This window comes from Crotalus tigris, unplaced genomic scaffold (assembly GCF_016545835.1).
Source record: "Crotalus tigris isolate CLP2741 ecotype Arizona unplaced genomic scaffold, ASM1654583v1 scf7180000017881.257975618366:2651188, whole genome shotgun sequence".
Taxonomy (NCBI): Eukaryota; Metazoa; Chordata; class Lepidosauria; order Squamata; family Viperidae; genus Crotalus; species Crotalus tigris.
In genome coordinates this window covers 538843-564430 of record NW_024096698.1, presented here as the reverse complement: position 1 = coordinate 564430, position 25588 = coordinate 538843, and the positions used below count along the sequence as shown (strand labels likewise).

General features: G+C 38.6%; 1 protein-coding gene across 2 annotated transcripts; it reads right to left on the bottom strand.

The window, feature by feature from the left end:
* Positions 1-569: 569 nt before the first annotated feature.
* LOC120308188 (fructose-1,6-bisphosphatase isozyme 2) lies at positions 570-22603 on the bottom strand. 2 transcript variants are annotated; one of them, XM_039343889.1, is made up of 7 exons: positions 22327-22603; positions 20081-20243; positions 17927-18019; positions 13696-13836; positions 12030-12167; positions 2920-3039; positions 570-1381 (listed from the first exon to the last, which is right to left on the bottom strand). In XM_039343889.1, exons 1-7 carry the CDS (start codon positions 22497-22499, stop codon positions 1187-1189), a joined length of 1023 nt encoding a protein of 340 aa, XP_039199823.1. In that variant the 5' UTR covers positions 22500-22603; the 3' UTR covers positions 570-1186. The 2 variants fall into 2 exon arrangements, with proteins under 2 accessions (XP_039199823.1, XP_039199824.1); XM_039343890.1 differs by lacking the exon at positions 22327-22603 and adding an exon at positions 20340-20757.
* Between the last annotated feature and the right edge of the window lie 2985 nt (positions 22604-25588).

Here is a 25588-nt window from a genome sequence, read left to right as displayed (position 1 = left end):
AGAAGTCAAGCCAATTTCGTGAGATGCAGAAAGCGTTGATCTCAGCTGTCAAAAGATACTAAGAAGAGCACTTTTCTAATTTTAAAAAATATAGGCAGAGATACGCTTTTATTCTAAATCATTATTTTGAGGGGGGAGTGCTACACATATTAAACCAATCTGTTACAGGTGTGTATATACTGTAGGGTCCAAATGTACATAAAATAGGAACAACATGAATCATCTGGAAAACGTCCATGGAATAAGATAGTTCTTCTAGATGTGGTTACATGATTATCCAGCAGTAGGGTCATATCCAAGGTTCTAAACAAGTCCAAACTGAATAGAAACAGTAAACCTTAGTTAAGTACTAGACTCTTGCTCTGGAATCTCTCTTTAAATTTTTGTCAAGGTACCAGAATCATCTTGCTATATAAGCACAACAATCAATCCTTCATATTTTGAGGAAAAAAACAAATTGGGAGAGTTTTAAAGATATATGAGTTATTTGTGTTAGCTGGCTAAAGGTAAAATGAACTTTTAAATGTTTGGTTTGCAAAATGTATGTGGAAAACAAAAAACAAGAAACAAATAATGAAAAACCATTTTAATTTGTATAGATTTAGGCCAGGCTGGCGATGCAAAATTCCCAACAGAGTCGACATACATTTAGGAAAAAAAAAATTTTTTTTTATTGTTTTGCTCAAGTCTAAATGGAGAGAGAAACCCATTACCCCAGAGGTCACAAGAGAGGACAATGTGGGAGTTGATTATTTAGCTGACTTGATGCTAGACACGAGGAGTGAACTTCCACATGCAAAGCTTGTCTGAGAAAAAATGGTACTCAATTCATTCAAAAAGATCCTTGTTTTATTCTTGTTTTTTCTTTAAAAATGTTCAACTTGATATTTTTATTTAAAGGAAGGATTTTAAAAAAAAATATAGGGGAAAAATGCCTTTCTTATTGTGATCATCAGACTGGACATTCCTTTCACTTTGTAGCTTCATATTTTTTCAGAGCCTAATGCAAACGCAAATAGATGGGGCACTTTAGAGGGCCACTACCGCAGTGATGGGATTCAAATATGTGAACAACCAGTTCTCTGTGTGAATGCCGCTTCTGAAAGTCCATTCTGGGCCTGGGCAACAAAAAAGTAGCTACCGGTTCTGCCAAAATGGTGCGAACTGGCTGAATCCCACCACTGCACTAGCTGCTTTTCTGGTGTTTCTGTACAAATGCAAGGTATTCTTGAACATCCTGGGGAGAACCGACAATGAAAGGGACTCTCTGATGAATAGACTCTGGCTTTACATCCAACACCGCCTCTGTGCCTGTAGTAGCTATTCCTCCAGCCTGTTCAATGATAAAAGCGATGGGGTTGCATTCGTACAAGAGCCGCAGCTAGGATAGAAGTGGAAAACCCATTATTCTCACTTTAATCTCTTTTGTTGAAACTATTTAAGAAGCAGTTGAAGAATTTATACCTAATCACAACAGTTTTGCAACTTTTAAACACTCATACATGTACCAACTGTCAGTTTTGAAGACCTTGCATTGCTGTTCTTTTTAAATCGCAACACCAATAAATGCAGTGCAGTGCAAGTTAATTTTCCAATTCATTTCAATAGGAACACGAATTGTATTTTCTACAGCAAAGAGTAAGCATGATCAGGAAGAACAATAGTTTTGTAACAGTCTTACATGTAGAAAGTCCAGATCTAACCCTACTATTCTCTGGTAATAAATTCTACTTAAGATTTTGGAGAGGCAGGCAATCTGGATGTGCTGCCCGGCTCGCGGGAGGCTTGCGTGGCAACACTGGCAGCAGGCAGAGGCAGAGGCACGGGGGGAGAGGCAGGCGATCCTCACGCGCTGCCCACTCTATCTCCCTGTCTCTTAGCTTGCCCGCCGTTGCGCTGGGATTGCCTGCCTCCCCCGTGCCTCTTCCTCTGCCTGCTGCCGGTGCCACCCGCAAGCCTCCCACAAGATTCCTGTGAACCAGGCGGCCACGCAGGATGTACAAATTGCCTGCCCCCCCCGCCTTTACCTTCGCGCTCGAACTTACCTGTGCTGCACCAAGGGGCCGGCAGGCTGCGACTACTGCCAGACACCATCGGCCCTTGCATGCTCGCCACTTCTTGTTCTAGCCACGCCCGCCCCCAGGCTTATTTTTGGGGTAGGGCTTATATTAGGCCCACCCCAAAAAATTAGGCTAGGGCTTATTTTGGGGGGTGGGTCTTATTTCCAGGGAAACACGGTAGTTCAACCATTGTGTACTTGGATTTTTTTTCACTAGGTAGCTTTCAAAATGATCTGTAAACCTGCACAACACTAATGTATAGTTTAAAATGTTCCAGGACTAACTAAGAAAACTTAGCAATGAACATGTTAGAAAACAAATTATTTCTGCTGCTGTTTAAAATCAAATTTTACCCTCTCCAGAGAATTTCACATTATTATCATCTTCTACAATAACTAAAAATGAGAAATCCTGAATTCATGAGGACCTTGTCAAGGTTTAGAAAATTGCAGCAGCAGATTCAAAGACTGATTGAAGCCATAAGCCAAATGCCATTATTTAAACAATGATGTAATATAATTTTCATATTAGTCTGTACTGGTGGTGCTATGATTAATTTTCTAATAACTGTGCAAAGTAATTCTAAACACATTTACTCACACATATAGCATATTGTGATACATTGGGGGTTTCCCAAATAATAAGTGTTGCTGGGAATTGGGCGGCATTTAAATTTAATAAATAATAATATGGAAATTTTTCTTATATACCTATTCCTAATTTTTACTGCATTTATTGGATTCCTTGTGTCAATTGATTCTTTAATTCTAAATCCTGATTTTCCAAGGAACAAAAACGCCCACCTTTTTCATTAAAAATGTACTTTCTTATAATAAGTCAATTTAAATTAAAAGCTTACCTTTCCTTTGGGACTTTTCTGGTTAGCTGGATATAAAAATATCCCACCATACACCAGGGTACGGTGAACATCAGCTACCATGGAGCCTACGTATCTGGCTCCATAAGGAGATATTCCTTCCTGTAAAGCAGAAATACAGATTATATCAGAATGGAGTTGTTCGTACTCATTACCTGCTAGTGCAAACCTGAACCTAATCTGAGGCATAATTCAGAGGGAAGAAAAACAATGAAATACCTAGTCTGTAATTCCAGTAATTCTGTATCCGTGGAATTCTGGACATAGAAATAAGTTCCATATTGTTGTGGAAAAACCCAATGGAAAAGACAACAAAAAGCAACACAAAACAATAATTCTTACTTTAAGATTCAGAGATTTATTTTGCTAATGATTTGGAACATAGCAAGCATAATAACACAACATCACTTACATTAATAACCCATTGCAATGAGGACCATATGGCATAGCGGATTCCAAAAAGACAGTTATAGGCCAATGGCAAATCAATCAGGTCCAGTCCCAACCCTTTATACCTTTTCTCGTTCTAAGACTGTAGGCAGATGGTCTACTGGCTTTTGCTGACTTCCTACTGACTTCCTGCTGACCTTCTGCTGAACATAACTTTCCACATATACCGTATATTCCGGCGTATAAGACGACTTCCACAAGCGTTAAAATCGGCGCCAAAGTTGGGGGTCGTCACAGCTGAGTCGTCTTATACGCCAGAAATACTGGTAGTTTCCAGTGTATAAGACGACGTTCTAGGCATGCGACTCAGCGCCAAAGACAGGGATCGTCTTATACGCCGAGTCGCCTTATACGCCAGCATATACGGTACCCATGTACATTGGAACCCACATCCATCAGCTACTTTCAATTCCCTATTTCTTACTGTTCGTCCTTATGTTCTAAATGTACACAGAACTTTGCAATTTCATATTACACAAAGCTCAGCAGATTGCAAATAATACGTCCGTATTGTGAAACAATATAGAGTTCAAGTTAAAGCTTTGTTTTAAATCACTACTGTGGGGCTTATCTCAGGTTTGCTCCAGCTTCATCTTGTTATATGAGGAAGGGGCTATATTTTCATCTCTCACAATATCAATCCAATTTTTTGGCTGGCAGAAATCCAAATGTGGCAAAATATCATACCCTAATATCTCTGACCCAGTGCAATATTGTATCCCTGGCAAAACAGACTATAGTATTAAATGTTTTCAAGCCCTGAGAAAGAGTACAGAGAAGAGCAACAAAGATGATCAGGGGACTGGAGGCTAAAACATATAAGGAACGGTTGCTGGAATTGGGTATGTCTAGTCCAGGGGTAGGCAACCTTGGCTCTTTTATGACTTGTGGACTTCAATTCCCAGAATTCCTGAGCCAGCTGTGCTGGCTCAGGAATTCTGGGAGTTGAAGTCCATGAGTCATAAAAGAGCCAAGGTTGCCTACCCCTGGTCTAGTCTAATGAAGGACGAGGGGGGACATGATGGCAGTGTTCCAATATCTCAGGGGCTGCCACAAAGAAGAGGGAGTCAAGCTATTCTCCAAAGCAACAAGAAGCAATGGATGGAAACTAACCAAAGAGAGAAGCAACCTAGAACTAAGGAGAAATTTCCTGACATTTAGAACAATTAACCAGTGGAACAACCTGCGTCCAGAAGTGTGATTGCTCCAACACTGGAATTTTTTAAGAAGAGACTGGACAGCCAGTCTGAAATGGTATAGGGTTTCCTGTCTGAGCAGGGGGTTGGACTAGAAGACTTCCAAGGTCCCTTCCAACATTATTATTATTATTATTATTATTACTATTATTATTCATTAAATTATTGCCCTTATGGAGCCTGTGGATTTATTTAAGTTAGAATGAGATAGAGAGTGGACAAGAGTACAAATGGGGAAGTGCTGCCCTATCACCCTTCTGAATTTCCACTGCTATCTCCCTTTCTTATTTTGTTACATTCCAAGCCACTTTCACCGCTCAGAGTAAACAACTCATAGATTTCCCTTTCAGATGACAAAAGAAACAGATAATGATTGATGGTTTGGAGTGATTCATTTTTTCCTTTCCAGAAATAGCTTGGACACTTGGAAAGATAGAATTCTACCATTTGAGATTGCCTAAATGCTCTGGAGACTAAAACACACAAAGAACGGCTGCGGGACTTGGGCTTGGCCAGTGTAAAGAAAAGAAGAAATAGGGGAGACATGATAGCAGTATTTCAGTATCTGAGGGGCTGCCACAAGGCAGAGGGGGCTAAGTTGTTCCCCAAAGCACCAAAGGGAAGGGCAAGAAACAATGGTTGGAAACTGATCAAAGAGAGAAGCAACCTGGAATTAAGGAGACACTTCCTGACAGTGAGGACAATTAACCAGTGGAACAGCTTTTGCTTTCAGAAATTGTGGGCGCTCCATCACTGGAGATTTTTAAGAAGAGACTGGACAGTCACTTGTCTGAGATGGTATAGGTTCTCCTGCTTGAGCGGGGGCTGGACTAGAAGACCTCCAAGGTCCCTTCCCATTCTATTCTATTCTGTTCTGTTCTGTTCTGTTCTGTTCTCTCAAACAAAAGTCACAGTTTATGGATAGAACCTGAGTTCTGAGTAAGCCTGTTGGTTCCATTCCAGTCTGCTTGTTTTTAAAGGGCAGCTCCTCATCATGCAGACGTTTCAGACTATTATATTAATTTTCACTTATGCTTTGTAGTCGTGCACCTGTATTCAAGGAAGTTCCCACCACATCATTCAAAAAAGATGATTCTACAATGAGCAGCAAAACAGAGATATACTTCATTTCCTTTTCCATCTTCACATATATGTCCAAACAAAATTTAAACCCCATTCCACGCCCCCAAAGAAGCAACATAGCAACAATCAATCTCATATAACCCAATGCGGGTAGTCCTCAACTTACAACAATTCATTTAGTGACTGTTCAAAGTTACAAAGGCTCTGAAAAAAGTGACTTATGACCGTTTTTCACACTTACGACCATTGCAGCAGCCCCTTGGTCACGTGAACAAAATTCAGATTCTTGGCAACTGACTCATAGTTATGACAGTTGCAGTGTCCTGAGGTCATGTGATCACCTTTTGCAACGTCCTGACAAGCAAGGTCACTTAACCGTGTCACTAACTTAATAACTGGAGTGATTCATTTAACAACTGTGGCAAGAAAGGTTGTAAAATGGGGCAAAATTCACTTAACAAATATTTCACTTAGCAACAGAAATGTTGGGCTCAATTGTGCTCATAAGTTGAGGACTACCTGTATTAGCAACAATCAATCTCATCAACATCATTCAAGCCACCTGTTGGAAATGGCCTTAGGTGCTTGGGGTGGGAACTAGGATCTGCTGGGGAAAAAAAGTTAATTCCTTCTATAATATCAGCAAAGATCATTTTTATGTCTTGCGGTTTCTTTCAGCAATTGGAATAAAAGGGATATCTTTTTTCCCCCTAAAGGGATGGTTTGAAAATCAATTCAATAGACAGCTTTCAAAGTTATTCCTTGATTCAATTATATTTCTTTAAAATAACGTGATAGCTTTGGCTTCAGATCAGTGGCTTAAGCTTAAGTGTTCTTTTCCTTGAAACAATTTCACACAGAAAGGATGCAGCGATCAACCCATGGGGCAATTTGCATAGGTGGGAGTTTCAAAAGCTACAAAATATCTAGGGCTGGCTCAGGAATTCTGGGAGTTGTCCACAGGTTGTGAAGTTGCCATAATTGCCATAAAGTTTGATCTAGGGCAGGGATCTGCAACCTTGACAACTTTAAGACTTGTGGACGTCAGCTCCCAGAATTCCTCAGCCAGCTATGCTGGCTGAGGAATTCTGGGAGCTGACGTCCACAAGTCTTAAAGTTGTCAAGGTTGCAGACCCCAGATCTAGGGGAAGATTTTAGTTCTCCTTTCTTAAGAACTTAATAGCAATGTGTATCTGATCATTACAGTTGACAGTGACGTAATAAGTACAGCTAAATCGAAGATTATAGAGTAAATAAGATTGTAATCTCATTTCCTACCAATCTTTCTACAAACGCACTTACAACACAACGATGGCAAAAGCTACCTACATGCTTTTTATCCAACGCACAGTGAGTTTTGTGGAGAGATAACACTGCAATTCTACTGGTTAATCCCCTACAGAACAAGTACAGTGGTTTTAGTGGTTTTCTACATATAGGTTATAAGGCTAAGGAACTCCTACTATGCCCATTGTTTTCTCCCCTAGATAGCTAATCATCTGATCAGAGAAGAAAAATACAGCATATTCTTACACAAAATCAGCCTTCTCTGACTTTTTTCAGCCTTCTCTCTATTCCACGCCTCAAAATTCTCATCAATGGCCATGGCTGACTGGAATTTTGGGGTGTTGATTTTACAATCATCGGTGCAAAGGCTGAGAAAGAATGAACTAAGGGATGCCAGCCATGGAGAGATCATTTAAGTATCTATCAAAAAAAAAATCCAATGAATCAATGCACAATCAATTGCAATACGCTGTTTAATCAACACTATGATTAGGATCACAGCAGTGGCTGTCTAAGATTTACAGATCTGTCTGTTCAATTTTGTAAAAAAAAAAAATATTATACGGTTGTGTAAAAGAAAGTAAGTAAACCAGTCCCTCTCTGTTTCTCTTTCTCCACTGTCCTGGTTTCAGTCGAATATATGTGTTTGTGAAAATGTGAAATAATGTCATCCTGAACTACAGTAAACTGAACAAAATCACACCTACTGGCTTCATGGAATTCCTGCCCATGAACTGCACTAAATGTACAGGTGATTATGAAACAGGTATAAACCAAGGTAAAGTCACCAAAATCCAGATACTATATAATAGAGTGAAGTCATTTGCTGGTTTTTATTTCTGATTCTTTTGTGATAAATTTCACAAACAAAATTCAAGTTTCTAGGTCAAGTTCTGAATCAGACAAATCGGGCAACTAAAGCAACAGGCAAAAAAATACATTTTTCTGAAGGTTTCTTATTTGGCTGAAAAATGAATCATGAGGTGAGTTGCTGTTGCACTTGAGAGAAGCACACAAAAACCAGCTGCTGCTGATTTAAACCATGTATATCTTTGTAAGATTAATTTTGCAATAGTGGTGAATATTTGTAGCTCGGGTGTAGAATGAGAGTAAAGGTTCGTTCTCAGAGCTTGTGGGATGGTTTCTGAACATTTCATTATTAGGCGAGGTAACATCTTCAATGGAGTTTAGGGGATCTATTAAACTTGGCTGAAGATGTTACCTAGCCTGGTAACGAAACATTTGGAAATCAATCCACAAGCTTGGAGAACAAACCTTCACTTTCAAAACTAATTTTATTTCAATCTATTAAAGTCACTTGGAAAAGTATTAAGTAAGTAAGTGAGTGAGTGAGTGAGTGAGTGAGGGAGGGAGGGAGGGAGGGAGGGAGGGAGGGAGGGAGGGATGAAGGAAGGAAGGAAGGAAGGAACCTTAAATCTTAAAAACACAATTACAGAAGTATGGTTCAGAATCCAAATTTACCATATTATACAGCATCCTATTCATGAATTTGGAATAGGAAATATCAAAGGATTGGTTCCCATGTAGGGTAAATAAAGCCATCTACATAATACTTCTCTTTGTGTTCTTTTTCTAAAGCAGAATAACCTCATGCCCCAGGGCACACATAGTCCTTACACTCCCTTCTTTTCTGGGTTTTTTTCCAGGCCTTAGTAGGCTTTTCTAATTACCTGGCAAAAGTATTTTTGGTTATTTTGAAATGCAAAACAGGTACCTATTGTAGAAGCCATAAAATGAGATTAAATCCATTTATAAAACAAATGGTCTACTAAACTCAGGGGAAAAGGCAGACATCTATCATTCCTGGTTGATGTGATCCAGTATGGAACCGCTGTACCCCTCTTCCCCAAATAGTAATGTAGCCCCAACTAGGTTTTAGTGCTAGTGAGGGAAAGATTGCCTCTCTCCTCCCAGTTTTAAATTAATCAAAGTTATTGGTTACACTTGCTTTTGCTACAGTTTTCTGGATTCCGATTCAGCTGGATGTAGTAGTTAGAGCACTGGGCTGAGATTGAGAGATCATGAGTCCTATCCTGCCTTAGGCACACATCTTGGAACAGTCACTTTCTCTCAGCCCTAGGAAGGAAGCCATGGCAAATACACATCTTAAATTTTGCCAAGAAAAGCTCCAGCAATTTGTCCAGGTAGTTGCCAGGAATCAAGATTGACTCAAAGGCATGAGAAGAAAAAAAACAAACTAGTTTTAGCAAAGCATTATTTTCTTATCTTTTCTCATCTGTTTAATTCCTTGGGCTCATTATTCCTTATTCCTGGCTCATTTTCTGTGCTTTCTACTGTATTAAAAAGTTTCTTACTCCAAAAAAAAAAAAAAAAAAAAGAATAGATGGATATGGATGTATTTAATATGTTATAGGTGTTCGCACAAAATTGCTTCCATGAAAATGCCTGATCACAGCTGAAACACTGAGTATAGCCAATCAGCTGTATCCTAGACCATTCTAGTAAATTTATCCTTGTCAGCCCTGAGCTCCCAAGATATTTCTACCACTTCAGACATACCCTCATTTTATTTTTGAAGAATGTCAGTGATATTATGTAAACTCAGAAGCTTTCTTGAAAATAAATACGTAAGATGATGCTTTGCATGATAGCAAGCTGGATTTCTTTTAAAAATGCTAACATATTTTGTAAAAAAATAAAATAAAAATAGTTATGAGCTCAATCTTTCGAGGAAATAAGTCCCACTGTCCTGAAAAAAATGTGTCCATGTAAGACTACAACTATAGTATCAATAGTTCAATGTATTGTAGGCTGGGACCTATTTTTTGGATGGCATGCCTATTTAATATTTAATAAAAAAGTGGATTGGGTTTTTAAGTCTCATATTATAAGAAACTCTTTGCTAAGAGTGTGGAGAAAGTATTATAAAAGTGACTTCAAAATACCATTATGGGCTATACCTCGGCATGCCATAGAAGGTATAAGGAAAGGGGTAAATATGGACAAGGTCTCTTACGTACAGTTATTAAGATGGGATGGCCAAGACTGGCAGTTAAAATCTTTGGAAGAATTAACACATGAAAACTTAACTTATTCATGGTTCCAATATAGACAAATAGTGGATAGATGGAAGATGGATTGTAAAATGGGCTGGCTTAGAGAAGATGAAATTTTTTTAAAACAAGTAAGAGATCAAAGGCCAACCCATATTAAGAGAGTTTATGGGGTTTTAGTGGAATTAGATTCAGAACTTGAACTAGTTAAAGATTGTATGATTAAATGGGCACAGAATATTGGTGAAACGATTTCAATGGATACTTGGGAACTTATTTGGATAAGAAATGTTAAATTCACACAAGCGCAAAATTTAAGAGAGAATTTTTATAAGATGTTTTATAGATGGCACCTTGACCCAAAGAAAATGTCCATTATGTACCCTAATCTACAGCCGAAATGCTGGAGATGTGGATATTTGGATGCTACCTATTACCATATTTGGTGGACGTGTAAGCATATAAAAGCTTTTTGGATTAAGATATGGTGGAATATTCAAAGAATTTTTAAAAGGAGGGTAAAATTTACTCCGCAATTATTTTTACTAGGTATTGTTATTGACTGTGATGCTAAGGAGGTTATATTGATGTTAAATTTGATTACAGCCGCTAGGTTGTTAATAGGACAATATTGGAAGAAGGAATCTTTGCCTACTTTACAAGAATGGTTTCATAAAGTTTCGTATTTGGCAGAAATGGCAAAGATTTCGGCTTTCTTAAAGGAGCAATCTCAAGAAAATTTTTTTGCGGTATGGGAAAAATGGATAAATTTTATACAACATAATTTGGATATGGAAAAATATTATTTAGCCTTTTTATAATTTGTAATGATTGTTTTTTCTTTCTTTCTTTCTTCTTTTTCTTTTTTATATATATACATTTTTTATGTATTATTATTCATATATTTTTTTATATATATATATATATGCTTTATTCTTCGTCTACTTTCTTCTTTCTTCTTTCTCTCTCTCTTTTCTCTTTTTATTTTTTTATTTTTTTTTTCTTTTTTCTTTTTTAGTATATATTATTCATTTTAAAGTTTATGTTATCTATATTATTATTATATATATTATTATTGTGATTTTTATTATTATTATTAATTATTTTATAAATTGCAAATGTTATTTTTAAAATATTTGTTAAATAATCCTGTATTCAGTTCTGGGAAGTCGGGGGGGGGGGGTGGGGTGGTTGGGGAGGGGGGGGTGGATTTTTATTTGTAAAACTTTTGAAAAATTTCAATTAAAAAAAAAAAAAAATAGTTCAATGTATTGTGGCAGTTTAAACTATGGAATTTATCCAGCACCCAATATTAAAACTTTTTCTATCACTATATAGCATATCACTATGCTATATACTGTATTTCACAATTCTATAATGTATGCACTTTGGGAGTAGCCTCCTTATATTTTGTTCTTGAGCTAATGCAGCGGTTCTCAGCCTATGGGTCGCGACCACATTTGGGGTCGATCGACCATTTCACGGGGGTCGCCAAGCAAGGCTGTCCACCATTTTTTCCCCCTTTTCTGGCAGGTGCCTTACCTCCCTTGGGCTGGACCAGCTGGTGGCCCAGCCAGTGGTCGGCCTGCTCCGTCTCTGCCGCTTGCCAGCTACACCTCGGCCGGCGCAGGGGGCAGCACCACGCATGCGCGGTGCTCCCGGGCAGGGAAAGTCCTCGATTTACAACCGGTTGGGTCGTCCTCGACTTACGACCGGTTTAGTCCTCGATTTATGACCGGTTTAGTCCTCGACTTACGACCGGTTGGGGATAGTGGCATTAAAAAGGTTGAGAACCACTGAGCTAATGTAATGTTTTTAAAACAGATGTCTGTCTTTTTGCTAAATAGTATGATTTGCTATTGAATGGAGTTTTACTTAGATTCAGGTCTTCCAGTGCTTTTAGACAACAAGTTTTCTCCTTGAATGCATTAATGCAACTGTAATCACAATTCTTGGTGGGAGATACAAAGCTAAACTATATTAAATATGTATGCACCAAGTACTACTACTTGTGATTAATGGCAGTCAAATGGTAAATTACCTCAGGAAATTTTTTCTTTTGTAAATACTCAGTCACAGCAGGATCAAAATACTTTGCATAACCTTCATTAAGACTATAGATTTTTCCTTTCTTCTTGATTTTCACATCTTTTTCCACCAAAATGAATTCACCAAGAGCCTACAAGCAGATAAAATAAATAAAGGAGCTTATTCATATACTATTAATTCACACACCATCTTAATGACTTATTACTGTAAAAATTTCCCATTCTTTCAAGCAATCAGGTAAAACTCAATTTAATCCGCTTTTAAAGGAATAAAAATAATTGAACTTAGTGATAATCAATTCTAAGAAATCTCTTCAGCTTAAATTGTCTTTGCATAGAGTCATAAGCATCTTAGAGATTTTTTGAATAGATTTCAGGTCTGCACTGTCTACTTTGTTCTATAGTGGAAGAGCCTATAGTCCATCAGCTGGAGCCCAGGATTCAAAATAGTAGGATGGACCACTAAACTAAGAATTAAGGATAAGAATATCCAAAGGCATATTCATTTTAAAAAAAACCAGTTTTGGGTTCTCCTCCTCTAAGCATTACTTTTCAATAATGTAATAATTGGGAGGAAAGGCTTTTGAAGTGTTGATAATTCTGGGATTTAGAAACCTTTACCAATCTTCTGAGGACCTCCCAGAAGCTGACCAATACATCTCAGTCTACGTTTTGACTTCTCCTGATAATATTCCAATAGTGATGTCAAAAAAGACGGGGATCATCACTAGAAATGAAAGTGACTAAAGCAGTGCAGACTCAAGCTAGAAAAATTTAAGTTAAGTTAAAACTAATGTGCTTCCACTTTAGCATCAACAGGAAATACTATTCTAGTGAGAGTTCTTTTTTTTTTCTCCTAGCAAAATTGTGAGCAAATTAGAGAATAATTCAGTTTTTGCACAATCTGCTTAACAATTAAAATCTGGCCACATTTTTATGTATGGATAATAAAACAGCTTTCACTTCCTAAATCTCCAGTTCAGTGTTCCCTTGCTTGTTGAAATATGCTTGAAAGCTTTTATCATCTGCTATTTCCACATACTGTTTCCCAAACTCTTTTTAATGGCAGCTAATGTTGTTCATTCATTTGACGAAACTCCTCTTGGTTTCACTGCTTTGAACGCTAAGGTAGCATGCAGTCACTCTTCTGTTCTGACTTTGGAGAAGCCTTGTCATATCAGCTGTTCTGTAGTTTTTGAGGACCAGATCCAGAAATGTATTTCATGCCTCATCCAAATGATTTGTACATGCCAATTCATAAGCAATCATTTTGCCACCATGGCAATATATTGGTGTTATACTGCCAAAAACCAGCTCAGGAAGCTTTGCTCTTACTCAGAATGGCCTCTATATCAAGGCTTCCCAACCACCGGTCTGTGGACCTGCACCGGGCCACGGCATGCCAGAAACTGGGCCGCACAAACAAGCAAACCACCATCGGCGGGATGCAGGCAACACATGAAACCGCGCCCCCTCCAGTCCATGGAAAAAACTCTCTCCACAGAATTGGTCCCTGGTGCCCAAAAGGTTGGGGGCCACTGCTCTATATTATAAACACTTTATCTCCCCACCACCACAGTTCCTGGAAAGGGAGATGGTTTCCCCATGGAATATGAAACAGCAACCAAAGCATACTTATGCTTAGTATTTGTATCATACCGGATCCAACATAAAGCAGTCCACTCCTTGCCCTGTTGAAAGGGCAACCAGCGTTGCACTGCCATACAGAGCATAGCCTGCAGCGACAATGTTGCGTCCAGGTTGTAAGGCGTCTTTTTCAGAAGGCTCATCTTCAGAGGTCTAAAAGAAAAAAAAAATTGCACTATAAGCACTGTTCATATAATTTGCTGTTTCGAAATTTAAACTGGAGGAAAGAAACTTAAAATGTATGGATAGGACTTTCTCTCAATGATTGGAACTACAGTGTGTCTGTTATACTGAGACTGAACAGGCTTTTTTGTAAAAGAATATTACAGTAAATATAATTGAACTACAAATACTGCCAAATTACAAATAAGAACATTAACAGTAAAGATATACTAGCTGCAGGTCAAGTCATAAACTGAAATAATAATAGCAACAACAACAACAACAATAATAATAAAGTTGGAAGGGACCTTGGAGGTCATCTAGTCCAACCCCCTGCTGGGGCAGAAAACCCTATACCATTTCAGACAAATGGCTGTCCAGTCTCTTCTTAAAAACTTCCAGGGCTGGAGCATTCACTGCTTCTGGAGGCAGATTGTTCCACTGGTTAGTTGTTCTAACTGTCAAGAAGTTTCTCCTTAGTTCTAGGTTGCTTCTCTCTTTGATTAGTTTCTATCCGTTGCTTCTTGTCCTGCCTTCAGGTGCTTTGGAGAATAGCTTGATTTCCTCTTCTTTGTGGCAGCCCCTGAGATATTGGAACACTGCTATCATGTCCCCCCTACTCCTTCTCTTCATTAAACTAGACATACCCAATTCCAGCAACCATTCCTTATAGGTTTTAGCCTCCAGTCCCCTAATCATCTTTGTTGCTCTTCTCTGTACTCTTTCTAGAGTCTCAACATCTTTTTTACATCGTAGTGACCAAAACTGGATGCAATATTCCAAGTGTGGCCTTACCAAGGCATTGTAAATACTTCACATGATCTTGATTCTATCTCTCTGTTAATGCAGCCTAGCATTGTGTTGGCCTTTTTGGCAGCTGCAGCACACTGCTGGCTCATATTTAAGGGATTGTCCACTAAGACTCCAAGATCCATCTCACAGTTACTACTATTGAGCAAGGCACCTTCTATACTATACCTGTGCATTTGGTTTTTCTTGCCTAAATGTAGAACCTTACTTTTCCACCATTGAATTTCATTTTGTTAGATAACGCCCAGTGTTCAAGTCTGTCCAGATCCTCCTGTATCTTAAGCCTATCTTCTGGAATGTTGGCTATTCCTGCCAGGTTGATATCATCTGCAAATTTGATGAGTTCCCCATCTATCCCCTCATTCAAATCATTGATGAAAATATTGAAGAGCACTGAGCCCAGAACAGAGCCCTGGGCACCCCACTACACACTTCTGTCCATGTAGATGCAGTTCCATTGAGGATCACATGCTGAGTACAGCCGGTCAGCCAGCTACGAATCCATCTGGTGGTGATGCTGTGTAACCCACATTTTTCTATCTTATCAAGTAGTAGGTTGTGATCTATTTTATCAAATGCCTTACTGAAGTCCAAGTAAATTATATCCACATCATTCCTCTGGTCCACTAATTTTGTCACTTGGTCAAAGAATGCAATAAGATTTGTCTGGCATGATCTGTTTTTGACAAACCTATGTCAGCTTTTAGTAATGACTTTGTTTGCCTCTAGGACATGTTCACTGATTCGTTGTTTGATGATCTTTTCCAGAATCTTCCCAGGTATGGAGGTCAGGCTGATAGGTCTGTGGTTTCCTGGATCTATTTGTATAAGTAACTTGCCCATGTTAATAATCAATCTTCAATAACAGGAAATCAAATGAAACACTGAGTACTTTAACATTGTCCCTTTACTTATTTCAAATGTCACTGTGAGACTCAATGCCTGTGTTAAGTCTATTTGCAAATGGCTAATAATTACTATTAGCTCAAGTTTAATAACAGCTAGCCATCAATGGAAAATGTCCTTTGAAACAAATCTTTTTAGGTCAAAGATGCACATTCTGTGAGTTCAAGCCTTATTGGGGCTTGATAGGGATATACTGAAATTCTCTCTGGCAATTTAAGATTGGTTTCATAACAAAGTGCAGATTATAATATGCACAAATTGCCAGAAACCACACTTAATCTGGAACAATTTCAGACATTCAGAACAGCCTGAAGAACACAACTGCAAAAAGTTTAAAAAGTATGTGATACTGGATGGTTATTTAATCATTATTCCAGATAATTAGTGCAAAAGGCTTAGCAAATCAGGACTCTGCTCTAAATTGATCAGATAACTTTTAGGTGTGATCTGATCTTTTACTAGAAATGCTGGGCTATATCTCTCTACCAAAATATTGGAACATATTCTTGGGATTTAATGTTAAACTATATAATATGTACAATATCACGTAGATTGTCTTCTAGTTTTTCTTTTCTCTAATGTATGGATAAGGGAAGAGCAATCTGGTTTTAATATACACAGGATGGAGCATCCTAAAGTGTTCCACAGCAAAGTCTGTTTCCCATGTTAGTATTGCTTGTTTCAATACCAATCGATGATTTATAGGCAGACTGTACATTATACTGTTATTTCGTTTATTCTGACCCACTCAGAGATTGAGATGCTCAATTGACAGCAGTCAGAAGACTGACGATCCATCCAACAAGATCCATATACAAATCAATAGATTCATATCACGTTCCAGGGAGGATTACGACAAGAAAGACCACTGTTTGTCACTTTACAGTTCATAATTCAACACACTCAAATCAATTATTAATAAACAAGAGCCCATGCTGGTCACATCAGGACACACAATAAAGACAAAGTAATATCAAAGCCAGTTGGGTATAGTGGTTAAGACATGAGTAGGCAACCTTGGCTCTTTTATGACTTGTGGACTTCAACTCCCAGAATTCCTGAGCCATTCTAGGAGTTGGTCCACAAGTCATAAAAGAACCAAGGTTGCCTACCCCTGGGTTAAGGCCTCAGGCTAGAGACAAGGAGTTTTAGTCAATCGGGTGACTTTGAGCCAATCTCTCTCAGCCTTAGGAAACAGGCAATAACAAACTACTTCTGAAATCTTGCGAAGAAAACTGTGGGGAAATGTCCAGGCAGTAATCATGAACCAATACAGACTCAAAGGCATACACACGCATAGACAATCAGAACACTTCAGTTTCCTGGGACACTCCATTACAGATCTCAAAGAGTCTTTGGGGTGGGGGGGAAACTTTATTAGCACAATTAAGTGAGAAGCTCCTGAAGCGACATACAACAAAACACTTTAGGCCACCTCGGAAGGTCCCAACCCAAAATGGATTTTTACTTGCAATACTTTGCCACCATTAATTGATGAGGTATTTATACTCTCTTTCACATGCAATTTGCATCTACAGAACTACCCTGAAGATCCCAAAAGTGATGCCTTTTGCTGATAATGGCTGTCTTCAACTTACAGTCACAACTGAAGCCCAAAATTCCTGCTGCTAATCTGAGACAGTTGCTCCATTTTACAAACTTTCTTGCCACAGTTGTTAAGTGAATCACTGCAGTTAAGTTAGTAACAAGGCTGTTAAGTGAACCTGCCTTCCCCATTGACTTTGCTTGCCAGAAGTCAAAAAAGGGGGATCCCAGGACCCTGGGACAATATGAATCAATTGCTGCAACAGTCGTAAGTGTGAAAAATGGTCATGTTGCTTTTTTCAGTGCTGTTGTAACTTCGAATGGTCACAGGACTACCTGTATTATTTAAAAGCAAGAAAACATGGAAGAACCTGACTGCCATTTCACGTTTGTTACTTTAGCTGTCTTGGGGTCACAGAGTATAATTGATTAAAGAAATGTGGCTCAGTGGTGAGAATATAAGATGTCTTATATATAGAAGATAAGAGGATCAACCACCATAACTCCAGTTCACCTCTCTGCTTGAGAACGTGAGGTAACTAATACCAGCAACATCAGATTTTATAGGGTTGGTTGAACATATATTTGGATCTGATTCAGAGTTGTTTCCTAGGCCTGTTGTTTCACCAAAGAGTTCTTCAACCTGGTATCGCACAAATTCAACAACCTTGATGACTATCAATTTGAGGGAAAATTCCGTAAAGTGAATGCTTTTTCTGGCAATCTATAAATGACCTTAATAAAATGCGATATTACAAGATATTTGTTCTGCATTTTTGGATATTACTATTAACTATTCCACTTCTTTTCAGCTGCTTACCTTTTTATAAATTGCAAATATTGTTCCTATTGAGGCTAAACAGTCTATATTGGAAGAGCCATCTAGTGGATCAAAGCACACCACATATTTACCCTGAAAGAGAAGAAGCAAAAGCAGTCTTAAAACAGATATTAGCAGGTACAATTTTCATTCACAGTTTAGTAAAAGCTAATTTAGAAAGTTAGCAGTTCTGAGAACTCTGCTTTATGCAGAAGAACAGTCCAAAGGTGCATTTTTACATCAGAGGGTTGATGAAAAGTAGACTATTAAATGGTCCAATACCAACTGCCGACAATCGGTATTGTACTTCTTTTATATAGTACAACTTGTACTGTACCACACAGACACACACAGAGAGAGAAACAAAAAAATGTAATAGGGAAATAAAACAGTTCTTGTCTGGCTGTTTCTGGTAAATTGCCAGAAGCTAAAGCTATTTTTTTTTTCCTGCAGTTATTCAACTGCGGTATCAAATATTATTTCAGGAAACTTGGCGGCTTCCTGATCCAGTTTTTCAGGGAAACTGAGAACTGAAATAGGGTATCAGTGAAATCAGGCACCTGACTTTCACCAGTGAGATTATGTACAGTAAGTACTGGTAAAGCAAAGCCATCCTTGGATACAAGGTGATGTATTTATTTCTCTCCATGGTTCATTTTGGAAATTATGTCAGGTACCTTTTAAGGCTGAACTAGAATCTCAGGGAAGAGATTCCATGTTTTCATTCATATTTATTGAGAACTTTCATATAAGATATGTGAAAAGACAAATCAAAAGAAACAAATCCCTCCCCCACAAAAAAAAACAGAAAAGTGCAAGAAAATTAAGAAATGCAAATTATTTCTGACCTTATTTTGAACAGATAATTACATTCTTATTCACCTCCACATTTAATCCACATCTTTTTAACTCTTCAATTCATAAATCAATAAATTCATTTTTTTCTTCTTTTGACAAAAAAGTCTGAGACTTCATATTTTCAAATCTCCTGCTCCCCTTCCAAGTGAATTGTGCACAAAATATGTGCAAAAGTCAGATAGGAAATCTATCCTGCCGGGGGGGGGGGTTTAAACCAGTTCTCCTTCAATTGATGGAAAACTATTTTATTCCTCTACGTCTTTCCAAGTAAAATAATAGTTCACTGCATGCTTGTTGGTAGAACATGGCGTACATTTAATTGTAGGGTGGCCCAGTGCGAGTATCCTGCCTATCATAATACACAAAGCCCCAGAATAAGGCTCAGGCATTTCCTCACACGTATCTAAATCCTGCAATCTTTGTTATTCTGTGTCGTCATAATATCGTTTTCCCTAGTCAATAAGAGAGGCAGCCTCCAGCTATCCTTAGCTATTCTGTTTTTAAAGGAGTGTTTATCCTCTTAGGGGTTGTCACCAAGAAGAATAGAGTGGACCTACTCTCCAAAGCACCTGAGGGCAGGACAAGAAGTAACTGTGTGGAAGATCATTAAAGAGAGAATTAAGGAAAAAATTCCTGACAGTGAGAATAGTTAATCAGTGGAATGGCTTGCCTCCAGAAGTTGTGGGTGCTCCAACACTGGAGGTTTTCAAGAAGAGACTGGACAGCCATGTGTCTGGACTAGTACTATAGGATATCTTGTTTGAGTAGGTGGCTAGACTAGAGGACCTCTAAGGTTTCTTCCAACCCTATTATGTTCTATGTTCTTATCTTGACATGGTTTTTGTCATGGATTCAATCTGGCATGCTTCACTGATCATCCAGTTGCTGATATGGTTGGGATCAGCTCGGATCATATTGGCAATTTAGCTTTGTGTTAGCAACACCCTCCCCCCCCCCCCGATGTTTGGATGCTGTCCTCCATTTTAGTTCGATATGGATATGAGAAAGTTTTTCTTTCAGACTAAGTTCTCCCTCAGTTTAAGCAGTTCAATCTTAATTCAGTTTTGGAAGCTTGGGAGCAGTGTTATCTGTTGCATGTTGCACGAAGCAATATTCAGTTCTGGAACTGTAGATTGTCAACTTTGCCCCCAGACGTTTTCAGCTACAGAGCATTGTCTAACATTTTTCTTTGGAGCCCCTTGGAAAAAAAATCTTTTTTCCTACCGCGATTCAATTGCGCCCCCTGCTGCTAAATGAGGGATCACTCTCTTCCCCTTAATTAGACCACATACTGACCCTCTTTTCTTTTGGAGTGATTATTGCTTCTTTATTCTCCTCAGAGACCAGGACGCAAGTGCTGTAGGAGGACTGGAGCATGTTGATAACCAGAGAATTGGACAACACATCCAGTTTTTTTTGCTCATCCCCGGTCACGTTCATGCTTCCTGCTATTCCATACCTATGGAGGGGAAAAGCCCACACGGTTATTACTAACATGAGAAAGAGTGAAGTTAGGGAAAAGCAAATGGATGTTCTTTATATTTTTGGATTGTACCTCTCATAGTCTTTTGCCATTGACCATGTTGAAGGACCATACTGAAAGCCTTTTGCAAGCACTGAGGATGTGGATGTGCTCCCAGGCATTTCCAGAGGTTAATTGGAGACCATGGATAATATTCAATTTATTGAATCTTTTTACCCCAGCAATCATGAAATAAGGCATATATAGGAGGAATGTGCTTTAAAGTGTTGCAAACCATTTCCTTAATATATGAATCTGCCTTTGTATCCTCCGTGTTTTGTTTAGCATAATCTTATTGACATCTTCAGTGTTAAATGTCCAGAACTGTTTCTGTAAAATGCCGATCATTGTAATACTTTAATAGGGTCCATTTCCATGGTTATCTCTGCTGGAAGGCTCTAAATGAATCCAAGATGAAATGAGAGAGAATTTTGATCAGCTCTGTGAGCTCCTTTCTATTTCAGCCAAGCTTCTCCTCTGCTCCATCATCCTGCCAGCTGGTCTATTTTTTTTTTTTTCACGCAAATTTATCCATCTTCTAGAACACTGGCAGACCTGAATTCAGAAATAGCCCCTTTGTATTGACAACTTGTCTCTTGGGCAACTTGAAAGGTGACTAAGGTCTGTAATCTAGGTACCATTTATTCTTGTCCAGCCTCATTCCATCATATGTTAAAGAGGAGTAATGAAGCCAAGGCACTCCATCAAATGCTGCCCTTCAATTGTCACAAGAACTAGTAGTGACACTACAAGGCTCAGTAATAAGGCAGAATAAAGCTTCATGATCAGAGCAGCAGAAATTAGTGAGTTATTTAACCAATGTTTGTATTGCCCCAATCATACATCTCTGGATGGTTCACAAGATGCAATCTCAGTAGAATAATAAATACAATAAAATAATACATAATAACAACTAACATTATATATTTCTACTGATTCAATGCACATTAATGAGCTTATAAGGATCTCTCTCTCTCTCTCTCTCTCTCTCTCTCTCTCTCTCTCTCTCTCTCTCTCTCTCTCTCTCTCTCCACTTAATTACATCCCTTTGCAAGCAATGAAAGGATAACTGCAGTTCCTTTCTAATAGGAAAGGCTTAAGATCTTCAGAACCAAATATAGCCCTTCCCCATGACCAATCCTTTTTCCATTTTTTGGACAGCATATCTGACTTTTATAAGAGTCAATCTCAAAGGCTGGCATGGGAACAAAAGGGTTTCTGCTATTTGATTTCCTCCTTCAAGGCCAAAGCCCTCTTTGTAATCTTGTAAGAAAAAAATCAAGAAAATCAGTTGCCTTGAGACATTGCACTAGGAAGCACAAGATTGCATTTTGGCAACTTATTCTCTGATTAACTCATTCATGTTCATATGAAATTATAAAAATATGCCATCCGGTTTCTGGAAGACAATCAAGACTTGTCAATGACATCAAACCTGTTAAACAACACAGTGCAATTTGCCACTTAGCACAATTCTGAATCCTTCTCTGAATGCATTTCCTATTGCATTAGAAACAAGTTAGCTGGCCTGATCTTTACGCTGACATGCTTATGGACCATTTTGTTTGAACCTCTCAGTCACAGAAACAGCACAGAGGCAAATCCGATTATTCCTGGGTTAACATTACTGTTTGGTTTGCTGAATTATATTACCAATATTAAAATGAATGCATACTACATGCTAGTACATTATCTGTCTACAGCTCAGATCTTCAGAAGATGATATCTTCTGAAACATTTGTTTTCTCCTTGAAATTATAATATTAATGGAGCAGAGGTACCAGAATTTGATCAAAATCTGTTTATATCAAAGCAAAATCAACAGTGATTTTACAGAAGCTTCTATAACTCAGCATACATTAGCCATCATAGCTGTTTTTCTTTCACTGCAGCCACGTGGAACTCTTATCTCAATAATTTTGTTCAAGATTTTGTACTAGAGGAAATAGACCTCCTTCCCCAGATCTCATCCAAGACATTCTAATACAGATCCACATTTTCTTTTCTCTATGCTACTCACATATGAGCAAGACCTGCTTTTCGGACTGCTGATGAGATGGCCTTGATGGCAGTGAGCGTTGAGTTCAAAAGCTGGGTCAGTTCTCCTGTTGCCCCTTTCACCCGCCGTCCTTTCTCCATGACATATCGGTTCAGGGTTATCATATCTGTTTCAAAGGGGCTTTGATCCGACATGTTGGCTGGAAAGCAGGACCGGTTTTCTTGGTTAGAATCTTTTAGTTTTTCTCTTCCCCTCCTGAGTCCTGCTGTTCACCAGTAGTTTTATTTTAAGGAGAAGCAGCTGGTGGCACACCAAGCATGGATTAGTAAAGGATTCCTGAACCCATGTGACTTGAATGCTCAAAATAGACCTCCTGCACAATTCCTCTGGATCTTCAAAGCAGCAAGAATGCAACGTCTACCCAGCTGAACAAATTACCCTTTTCAAGTAAATTAGAAGTAACTACTTGTGATTGAGCTGAACATGGTATAAAAATAAAATTAATGAATAGCTCTACATCTCAACACATTTTGTGGGAAATCAACGATGTGAGCAAGGTGGTCTATGCTGTAAACTCTCAAAGCATTTATTGCAAAACTTAGAGCATCTGTCTATGATAGAATGTGGGTTTGGTTCAGGGAAGTAGAGGGAAGGCAATGTTGAACCATTACAGAAAAGATATCTGAGTCCTGAGAAAGTAGAAAGCATGAGGCAGAAACACAAAACAAGTCCATCTTGACTGGGTTAGATATAAGCTGAAGTAAGGAGAGGCTTTAATGGGCTTTGAAGATTTTGTTACAATGCCCTAAGCTCCTTAAAGAAGGGCTTTTAGTAACTCCTGTTTCATCACCTTGCATACCTTGAAGGGTTGACTGTCCCTGACCTACAGTATATTATCTGCTTTACTACAGGTTGCCAACTTCTTTGGTCTGAGTGCCACCTTTTTAAATATAGAAGAAAGAAAGAGATACTGTAGTCATCTTGCCCAATTCCAGGCAGAAGCTTGACTTTGGCCAGGATGACATTTTGAGCAGCTGCCTCTTGTTCATCAAATTGCAAACGGGGAACTTTCTCAGAGTTTGGCTCAAAGGAGCTTTACGTTTAGCTCCAAGAAAAACTGTGAAGATATGGTCCTGCCAAAACAGCTAAAGAGTTTGTAGCTTTATCAAACCATGGTATTAAGTGGAAAACATGTCTTCCTCCAGGATGATGATGGGAGTTGTAGTCCAGGGAGTTGAGTCAAATATTCAAAGCCCATTTCAGCATTGCTTAAAATAGTATTGTAATTATGAAGGGGATTCCAATTCCTGGATTGGTTCCAATCTGGGGGTGTTAGGAATGTCTAACTTACTCTAACACAGGAGTTTCTGTTTTCCAAATCTACCCAATTTTTGTTTATCAACATGCCCAGAACAGGGCTAGCCTTGCTTAATCAGACAAGAGTTGTTGGATTCAACAAAAGCACACCAAATTGGTTTCTTGCTGTTGTATTTTTAATGCCAGGTATAGAAAGAATTTTTTTATTCTTCCACCTCTTGTTCTAAAATCACTTGGTTTACTTTGAGAAGCACCTCATCTGAGGGTGGGGGGAGCAGGGGGAACAATCTGCTGTTCCATCCCAGATAAAAATGTCACAGGCCAGTTTGGGCCTAGAAATCTTGAAATCTTCCATATTGTATTACGAATCTGAATTTTAAAAGAGAATTGTTCAGCAGCTGGCAAAGTCAACCAGACGTTTCTTAAGATGTTTACTGTCTACATATATTCCTATGTAGAAATTTGCACTCTATTTTCTTCTTATATAGATAAGGGTATTTGCAAGGTTTATCAAGAAATTCAAGATGGTAGCCAGGGCCACATTGTCAAAATCTCATCCTTTGTTGTACGCATTGTACATGCACCTATTGTAAAAACAAAAATGGCACGGCTTCAGTCATAGTCATAACTACTATCTTTACTTTCTTGATCGCATCCCTGTGGGCCCCCTAGATATGGCTATGACTCCCACTTATTCTTCTTCATGGTTATGATTTAGGTTTACAGATTAATGTGGAACCAGCTTTCTATCTTCAAGCAGTTCATTATACAATGACCTTCTTGAATTTGATGGCACTGTTCCAGGACAAATATAGCTTACTTTTCCCCCACCAAAAATGATGGAGATGCATTAACGAAAATCTAAGGGTTTATCAAGTTGAAATAGATAGAGACAAAATTGCTCTGCCTAAAGAAATCTGCCTGGCTAGAGATCTGAAGCACAAGGAGAGGCTACAAGGTTTGGTCCACAAATATCCAGATAGCTACAAGTTATCAGCAAAGAGACACTTCCATCTAGTAACTAGCCCAGATCTGGTTGTTCTAGATTAGAAGTGCCAAACTGCCGGCCCATGGGCCGGTTACATCATGTGGAGGCTGCGCCCACCTCAGCTCCAGGAATGCAAAAAAAGTTGCAATACGTCGCAACACGTCACATGACGTGGCGAGTTTGACACCATCCATCCTTTTTGTATCATGTATCCAGGGCTTTTTCACATTGATAAAACCTCAGTGGCTGTACTACAGTGAGAATCCTTCAAGCAGCACCAAATTTAACTTTGCTTAGAGTCCATCTTACCCCTGATGACTGTAAGGAAGCAATTTGCTATTTTCTTCTGGGATGTTGTTTTTCAACTTCTCTGCCTACTCTAGTATTCAGAAATACTAGATGGGGCTTCCCATCTGAGTACTAACCAGGCTCAACCACTTTTCAGCACAACTGAAGCATGCCCCACTATGTCCATAAAATAAATGGGATTGAAATTAGATGTAACTACTTAAAAGTCACATTTTTCCCCGTAGATTGACTCTGAAACCATTCTAGAATATACAACTCTGGTTTTGCCAATGCAAAATAATAAATGGGGTAGTTGCTTCCATGGATCCATTTTGGCATTCATTTGGTATTGTCAAATAAAGAATCTTGTGGATTTTAACTGTAGCTATAAACTATAAGAAAGTTAATTCTACAATGGCGATTACATATACAGTACATATTTATCTTTGGCAACACACAGCAGCTCCCTCACCAGAAGCAGAATTCTTCACAGCCCCATAAAGAGAGGACATCCACACCATTTACATGCATTAAAATTGTGTAAAATTAGTTCTTCTGCAGAATTGATCAGGAATGCCCTTGAAAATGTTGGAAATCCCACAGTTTCAGTTGTCGAGGAAAATCTGGCTTTTAATGTAAAGTAGTACTAGAGGAGAAAGGTGTGGGTGAGGCAGAAACACTTCATTGCAA

Excerpts from the sequence above, each read along its gene's own strand:
- LOC120308188 (XM_039343889.1), bottom strand. The coding sequence starts at position 22,499 with ATGTCGGATCAAAGCCCCTTTGAAACAGATATGATAACCCTGAACCGA. Across the intron at positions 18,020-20,080 it reads TCACTCCAAAAGAAAAGAGG|GGTAAATATGTGGTGTGCTT; the intron begins GTCAGTATGTGG and ends CTTCTCTTTCAG. Across the intron at positions 13,837-17,926 it reads TATTTGCAATTTATAAAAAG|ACCTCTGAAGATGAGCCTTC; the intron begins GTAAGCAGCTGA and ends TTTTTCTTTTAG.